Source organism: Diplotaxodon limnothrissa, linkage group LG6 (genome assembly GCF_057381915.1).
Source record: "Diplotaxodon limnothrissa isolate DT_005_m linkage group LG6, D_limnothrissa_male_GT1.1, whole genome shotgun sequence".
NCBI classification, from domain to species: domain Eukaryota; kingdom Metazoa; phylum Chordata; class Actinopteri; order Cichliformes; family Cichlidae; genus Diplotaxodon; species Diplotaxodon limnothrissa.
In genome coordinates, this window is record NC_140601.1 from 13172693 (window position 1) to 13181257 (window position 8565).

At 44.4% G+C, this 8565-nt stretch overlaps 1 protein-coding gene across 1 annotated transcript; it reads left to right on the forward strand.

Annotated features, from left to right (window-relative positions):
• Nucleotides 1-654: 654 nt before the first annotated feature.
• On the forward strand, nucleotides 655-8565 carry LOC146630236 (beta-1,3-N-acetylglucosaminyltransferase lunatic fringe-like). The gene is made up of 8 exons (XM_085355680.1): nucleotides 655-1127; nucleotides 4924-4972; nucleotides 5352-5454; nucleotides 5533-5686; nucleotides 6581-6666; nucleotides 6777-6936; nucleotides 7159-7244; nucleotides 8451-8565. The coding sequence occupies exons 1-8, from the start codon at nucleotides 762-764 to the stop codon at nucleotides 8515-8517; spliced, it is 1071 nt and encodes a 356-aa protein (XP_085211806.1). The 5' UTR covers nucleotides 655-761; the 3' UTR covers nucleotides 8518-8565.

The following is an 8565-nucleotide window of genomic DNA, read 5'->3' on the forward strand; positions in this document are numbered from 1 at the left end:
ATTAGCGGCTGAATCAACAGACTGTACTTTTGATAAAGCATGTGAAGATTACACTATGAAATAAGAAGTTATATATAAGTTTGAAATTAAATTGGCTAAGCAGATAAGCAACACAAAAACACTGCTTTGTGTAGGAACAGTAAGTGATACTCTGCCCCTCTGCTCAGAAATTGGAGAAATACCAAATAGGCTGTAAAAGGACAAGTATGAAATTTAAAATGGAACACAGCAAATGGCCAATAAAATTAAAAAATAAATTTAATGAGCAGGGATATTGTTCCTCTAAATGACTGGGGGGGGGTTACATGAGTTGTTTTTCTTCTGCAGCTGATCACACTGGTTGCATCTTTATTCAAGACAAAGTCCCAAAAGATTTATAGGGAACTTGAGAAAGTTTGTCTTTTAAAGAGACAGTTCACCCCTGTATACACATACGTACAGGCCAATGGAAAACTATGTCTATTGGACGCTGGGGTGAGCTGTCCCTTTAAAGTGTATTCAGCAGCGGACTTTCCCTGCTTCTTTGCTGGATCTCCGCCCACACTAAACGCTCAAATCTGCCACTGGATGCAAACCGGACCTAAAACAGTCCCGCCCACTGGTGGATAACTTCTGTGTTAAACACAGCTGCAAGCCACTCAGTGGGAGGTCATCCACTGAAGGAGACACGCGGGACGGCTGTGATTTGGGTACTACAGTGGAGATGCTGTAATCCGGAGACAAGCGCTCTCAGAAACTTTCTCACTCTAAAAGCGTCCACGATGTGGAAACCTGTGTGGGTATCAAAAGGCCTCCTCGGCTCCGCGGGACCTCGCGCTGCTGCCGCCGCGGTCACCTGTCTGCTGGTGACCGGGATGCTGGTAGTGACTGGCGGACACCCAAACTGCAGAGTCCCGGAGGAGCTTCCAGCCGCGGGTACGAGCGGAAAAGTTTTCTCAGCATATTTCAGCAAACTGACCCGGGAGAGAAGAGCGGTGAGCGGCCCCCCGCGGAGCAGCGATCCAACCGGTCCGGTGGAGCGTCTCTCCCCGGCTGATCTGTTCATAGCGGTAAAAACCACCGGCAGGTATCACCGGCAGAGACTGGAGCTTCTTTTGGACACCTGGATATCCAGGAACATGCCACAGGTAGGTTTGATGGCCCACCTGTTACTCAGAAACGGGCCAGCTTCTCTTCACATCATGACGACAGGATTTGGTTTTAAGCACTTCGGTTTCAGCCCTTCGGTAGTCTGTATACTTGTGTTTCTAGCACCCTTTAGTTTCAGGTCAACTCACTAAAGGCACAATTGGGGAAGGCGTGTCCTAAAGGTTTCATACACCGAAGGCTGCGATTGCCATTTACATCCCCAAGTCTTTGTGTGAGTCCGGGACAGGCTGGACTGGGACAAAATAACATGGCCCTGGAAATGTGGGTCTAGGCGGCCACACAGCACGTGACAATTAAAAGCCAAGTTTTAGTTATTAGTAGTTGCTCATGGTCAAAGTAGCCATTCGTTTTACATGAATCCTTTATATTCGGCCCACTAGGAAAATGCCCCTGTAACCCAGATTATCAGTCCTGCCCTGAACCGCACTCACGGCTCTTTGATGCTCCAGGCAGGGAGCTGTAAAACGGAGATGGGTCCTTCTGTAATGTATGAGATGGAGATCAGAGGGCAAACAGGCTGATCACACTGCTGCTGATGTGCTGACACGATACAGCTACAGGCAGGCCTAATGACATGAGCCAATTCAGATCATTTTTTTCTTTGTCTCTGCGATAACATTAACATGAAAGAGCTGCGCATTTAATCTTATCGATTTTATTTATATAGCATCAAATCACAACAACAGCTGCCTCGCCTTACTTTGTAAGGTAACTATCTTACAGTAATAGAGAGAAAACAGAACAAACACCAACAGTGAGATGATCCCCTATAAGCAAGTACTTTGGCGACCTTGGGAAGGAAAAACTCATTTTTAACAGGAAGAAACCTCCACATTCTGCCTTGGTGGTCGGGGCTTAAGGGGAGGAAGACAACTTACTTTGCAGATTTTTTTTTTTTTAAGTCTTTTGAGATGAATTATTTCAAATTATCATCAGGATTCAACATGAAACTGTGCTTGCAGCTGAATTTTAACCTCAAGCTACCCAAACAAGATGTTTTTGTCTCTTGTGCTATAAATGTTTTCACTCAGACTGTGTGCACAAGACTAATCATCAACTAATCATTTTCATGTTCTGAAAAAAATAAGTCTTCAGATTTTTTTGTAATTGTGTCTATTTAAAAAAAAAAATGAAAACGACTACAAAATATTTTTCAACTTTCTCCCAAATGAGTCATTAATGAATTGGCCGATCACTACAGTTTCCTTTCTAAACGTTAGTCCTGTGATGAGGATTTAGAAGTGCTGGAATTTTAGGGAGAGGCTGGTACAGGAGGAGTTTCAGTGCCTCACAGATAAATATTTAAGATCAAACAGGACGAGCAGACAGCTTTTTGGTCTGAGGTGCGGTGGTGAGTGAGTCAAGGATGAATCCCTTGCTATAAAACACATGGGCCAGCGGTTGAGTGCACCCAGCAGCTTCAAAGCTCGTAATCAAAGGCAGACGTGACTGCGGATCGTGCGATCATCCATTTAAACCTCAGTGTTTGAGGGGATGAAGCTCATTCGAGTTCAGTGCTACACCCAGACTGTTGACATGTAAATACAGTTTATGTGGAAATTGGCGTGTGCGTATGGGGCATAATTGTGCATTAGCTCTCACAGTCAGGTGTTTTTAACCCTACCTGTTTCCCAGACACACCTCTGTACTGTAACATTGCTGAGTAATGGAAACACGCACAGTCAGAGACCTTCACAAACGCACACATACCCTGGGAACTCGAAGGATTTCTCATGGGAAGTTACAAACGTGTCTGATCACGAGGATAAACACGCGCGCACTCCACCACACACACTGACTGGCTTTTGCTGCTTTTTTTTTTTTTTTTTTCTCCCTGGGTTGCCAGCCCAACTCCTGGCAACCTACCCCCACCTCCCAAAAAGCAAAAAAGGTCTACATTTTCTCCTCCTCCCCCCGCGCTGCTGCCTTCTTAGACTGGCTCAGGCGTGCACTGGTTTGTCATAGAACGCACTCTTACGCAGGCGTTCTGATGCAGAAGCTGACTGTGGGGGCTTAAGAGGCTCAGAGTGGAAAAAAAGACTGACAGAATCTCACAGCTGGCTGGAGTGTTGTTTTTTTTGGGGTCAGTCACATTTACTCTCTTGATCACGTAGTACTTAAAGCAAAGATTTGTTGATATATTCATGCTGCATGTCAGGAGGGAATAAACTGACTCAAGAACAAGGAAAGAGCCTGGAAACAAAGAGCCTATAAGATGCAAAGACTTGAATTTATTTTGTCAAATGAAAAAAGTGTGCAGTACATGATAGATTTGTGGAGGGTACACAACGCAGTGCTATGATGGGTTTTGCTATTTAGTGTCCTAGGAAGTCCTTTGCATTCAGTTTGTGGCTGGAGGTTGCAGCAGACTTTGGACATCTGCCCTGCTGCCAGGTCTGGACCGCAGCATCCTCTCGCATCAAGTATTCATCTGTCCGCTGGCAGAGCAAGAAACTTCTTGGCAACTTTTGTGGAGAAGTTCTGTAGACTTCAAGGAAAGCTGTAGCACTAACAGCATTTAAATGATCTTTAGCTGCTAAATGATTTCGCTGCAGCTCTTTGTCCTCTTACCATCGAAATGCAGTAGAATCTTTTTGTTCTATGTAGGAGTTTTGGGGACTTCAGATGTTAAGTTTCTAACGCCTCACTCGAACATAGACAATAAAGTCATAAACGAACCATGAAGAATTCTCTTTATGAACAACAATGAAAGGAAAACGGAGAGACAGATTAAATCCACTCAATCGGAGATTCCTGAAACAAACTGTCTGCCAAGTACAGTGATGACCTTATGTATTAGATACTTGCACTTGCCACACTTGTTTACCCTAAATTTGATATTGAGAAATTGGGTGATTTTCATGGACTTCTATTCAATAGAGTCGCCCCCTGCTGGCCATGAGAAAGAATGTCCCTTTTCAGACCCACAGTCTGTATTTAGCTTTAACATATTAGCACAACAAGCTAGGTGTTAGCGTTTAGCTCTATACGCCCTTTTTCTTTTTGGGGGGTTTCAGTTTTTTTCATCAGTTGGCTCTTTAACACTTTAACTGCTTTTATGCTGGACTGAGCTGACAGGATGTAAAATCATCAGATACTTTGTGTAAACGGCCGGCTGCATCATCCTACAATGGGGGAACTAATGATGTGATCCCCTGCTGAATTTGTAAGTTTGCTCACTTACAAATTCAGCAGGGGATCACATCATTACTTCTACCCCTGAACATTTGCGGGGACTAAATATGACAACTCTTTACCCCCCCCCCCCAGGACCTATAAACGGGTTCAGAATTACTCCCAACAGTGGGCACATTATACCTGCGATTTTTTTCATTTCAAACACATTGTCCTGGAACAAAAAAAGCCAAAACAACAGACTATTTAGAGACTTGTATGTTTGGTTTTTTTTACTTCCTGTGGAGGGTTACGAGGTCTGTACAGCTTCCTGAGTGCACAGTGACCCTCAACCCTGTCACTCACCACATTAACGCTCACACAGACGCGCAGCGAGGGGGTCGAAGCCAGCTGCTGCGCTGCTGATAGACGGGAGGCTTACCTTTGGCCTGGCGCTCAGTCAGCACAGCGTCGGCGCTGCTTACTGCTGCTTCGTGGAAACGGGATGAGTCTCACCTGAAATCACAAATGTGATCTGTGAAATGCTGATGCAGTCATCACCTGCGTGGTTGCTGTTTTTCTTTCTGTGCTACTCGGGAAAGATTACTGAAATAATATGACCGCCGTCGTGTTTTGTTTGTTTTTTTCTTTGTTCCACAGACATACGTGTTCACTGATGGGGAGGATGAGAAGCTGAGGAAAAGAATAGGTGAGACACACACACACATATGCGCACACGCACACAAACACACACAGCAGTTTTGCTGAGTAGCTGCAGTCTTATCTACAGTGTGCAAGGCAGGAAATCAGGGACCAGGCTGCTGACTGGGCAGTAATGTTTCCACAAAGTGCAGGAAGTCACTTCAGTTTAATCAACAGTCCTTTCCTCCTCTTACTCATGGAATTGTTCATCTTTCAATCAGTTATTCTTCTCATTGTATTGCACAGTGCAGAAATGTGTAATTGGGGTGTTTTTATAAGGGTGTTTTGAAGCAGTCAGGATATAATGAAATCCAATACTTAAACAGCTCCACTGCTTAAGTCGAGGCTGCCTCGATCATTGATTTCTGCTTCTTATTGATCATCAGGAGCTCACCTGATCAACACCAACTGCTCGCAGGCACACAATCGTCAGGCGCTGTCCTGTAAAATGTCTCTGGAGTATGACGCTTTTATCAGCTCTGGGAAGAAGTAAGGCGCAACCCACACCACACTGCACCACACACCCACATACACAGTTTACTAACCCACAGCATTGTTATGTCGCAGGTGGTTCTGTCACGTTGATGATGATAACTACCTGAACACAGGCTCCCTGCTGAAACTCTTGTCTCAGTACAGCCACACACAGGACGTTTACATTGGGCGGCCCAGCCTGGAGCGACCGATAGAGGCCACGGAGAGGCCCGGCACTGACGAAATGGTAATTTGGCATGATTTCGTAGAACAGTTTTACCTTAAAATTGAAATATTGAATGTTTTAGGTTTGTAACTATGCAGGCTTGCGCCTTTTTGTTCCTTCTTCTCTCTCATGTTTTCTTTCTTTCTACTCCTGGCTCTCTTTGACGTCACAGACGGACGGGAGTACGGTGGCCCCGAGAGGTCAAACAGACTGTAACATAAGAAAACACCAGCAAATAGAAAAAATGCTGCAAAAGCGCACTAAACACAACAGGAGCTGAATGAAAAGAAGTAGAAAAAAACGATCTCGCAGTAACGTGATGGAACAGCTGCGGAAGTGACAGAAACCAAAACATGGGAAGGGTCACACTGAGACACGCTTAAGGTGGAGGATACATCAGTGTTTTCAGGGAGAAAAAGATACTGTGTGTGGGGTTATTTTTTATTTTTTTTAATTGCATGATTCATATAATCGTGTCAATATGTTTGTAATTAGCCAGATACTGTTAGCTTGTCACTTCCCCAGCTGTTCTCATGTTATCGTCTCCCCAAAAACACTTCAGTTGTGTTCTGTGGGGGTTTGTTAGCGTTTATCTTGCCTATTTGCTGTTTTTGTAAGTGTTTGACTGATCAGGGCCACCGTACAGCAGCCCCTTCCACTAGCTGTTTGAGAGGGGCAACCAATAAGAATAAAGCTGGTTTAAAGTTAGTTGGAAGGCAGCGACAACAGCTTGTTTCAGACACTGGGACACGCAAAGCTACTCTAGAATAAAAACATGAAGCTGAAACAATTATCACACAATGGTCCTAAGATTGTTTATCGACATTCAGAAATTTGCAAAAGTGGAAAATGAATAAATTAATAAGAGAGGAAGTGGACAGTCCATTTATATTCATGCTGTGTGTGTGTGTGTAGAAGCAAGTGCGTTTCTGGTTTGCCACCGGAGGAGCAGGGTTCTGTCTGAGCCGTGGCCTCTCCCTGAAGATGAAACCTTGGGCAAGGTATGCCCTCACTTAAGATGAATTTGTTTTTTTGTTTTTTTTAAATTAATTTATTTATTTTTGTTTCAGCCTCAGGTCTCATCTACTGATTCTTTCCTTCTCTGTTCTAGCGATGGCACTTTCATGACCACAGCTGAGCACATCCGCCTCCCTGATGACTGCACGGTTGGTTACATCGTGGAGGCGCTGCTCGGCGTGAGCCTCATCCGCTCAGGGCTGTTTCACTCCCACCTGGAGAATCTGGGACTGGTGTCAGACATACACAACCAGGTACACACGTCCACACAAAGACTCATTGTGACGCCAAAGAAACGAAAAGGGCAGATGAGGAGACATCTTGCACAAAGACCAATCACAGTTTTAAAGAGCGTGATTAAGATCTGCATCAGAATTTGAGGATCTCTCCCTTTTGCTCAGTTTCACAAACTTTGCCTTGGTGGCTTTTGCTCACAGACAAACTAACAAGCCTCATATATGTCGCCCTCCCATCAGGTCACTCTCAGCTATGGCACAGTGGACAACAGCAGGAACACTGTTAACGTGAAAGGCCCGTTTACTATAGAAGAAGATCCCAACAGGTAAATTTTCTGTGTCAACGTGTGACCGTATGTTGTCAAAAACATTCGCTTGTCTGCCTTCTCACACACGTACATGAGGGATTATTATGTCAGCACATCATATTAACAGCGTCAACTCTTCTGGGAAAACTTTCCGCAAAGCATAAGAGTGCGTTTATGGGAATCTTTGATCATTCTTCCAGAATCTCATTTGTGAGGTCAGATCCTGATGTTGGATGAGGCCTGGCTCGCATCCATTTTATCCCAGAAGTGTTTTATCAGGTTAAGGTCAGAACTCTGTGCAGGCCAGTCAAGTCCTTCCACACCAACCTCACTCATCCACATCTCGTTTTGTATACTGGTGCGCAGTCATGTTAGGGGTCATCCCCAAACGGTTCCCACAAAGTTGGGAGCACAAAATTATCCAAAAATCTCTTGGTATGTTGAAGCATTAAGAGTTCCTTTCACTGGAAAGGCTTGGCCAAGCCCAACTCCAATCCCCCTCTACCATACTTTACACTTGGCCCTGGAAGTGATTGACAACGGCATTGGTAGTTTAGTTTGTTTCCTTATGTAATGTTGAGCACAGGACACAACGGTGTAATTGTTTGATCTCTAAAATAGTCAGTAAAAAATCAAAAGGTCACCTTCACTGTGATTATTTACAGTTCAAGGACCGTAGCACATCCAAGCAAAGCAAAACAAAAGGCTGGAGAACACGCTTCCTCACATTAAGGGGATTCCTTCCCTTCTTTCCCCCCTCCCTTGGCTCTTTGGCCAGTAATTATATTGTTGTGTATTGAATTGAGGTAATTCTCTTTATTTATCTACTTTGTTAGCAGGTGCTGATGGCAGTGTGCCTAGATGGTGGGAGGTAATGAGATAAGCTCGCTGTGAGCCACTGGCGGCTAATGGAGGGGAATAGAAAATCAGTAAAGCCTGCAATAGTTTATTTTATTCTTTTTTTTTTTTCATTTATTTTTTTAAATCTATTCATCGTAATCCCACAGCTGCTTTGGCAGTCTGCTTTCAAATATAGTTTTCATACATGTGTAGTAAGCTTTATGTAAGCACTTGTGGTGCATGTTTTACTACAAGTTTCCTGGCTTTGTCCTCTGTCTGTCTGTGTGCGTGCGTGTGTGACTGATTGTATCCACGGCCTTATTTTGAAATCCCCAGTTGGCAGCTTCCAGGCATTGTCGCACTCATTTCCCCCCTCTCTCTCAGATTTAGGTCTGTCCATTGTCTGCTGTACCCAGACACTCCTTGGTGCCCCGGCCCCTGGCGACTTTAACACCCATCTAGAGACAAAAGAGGGAGGAAGGGATGGACCGATGGGGGA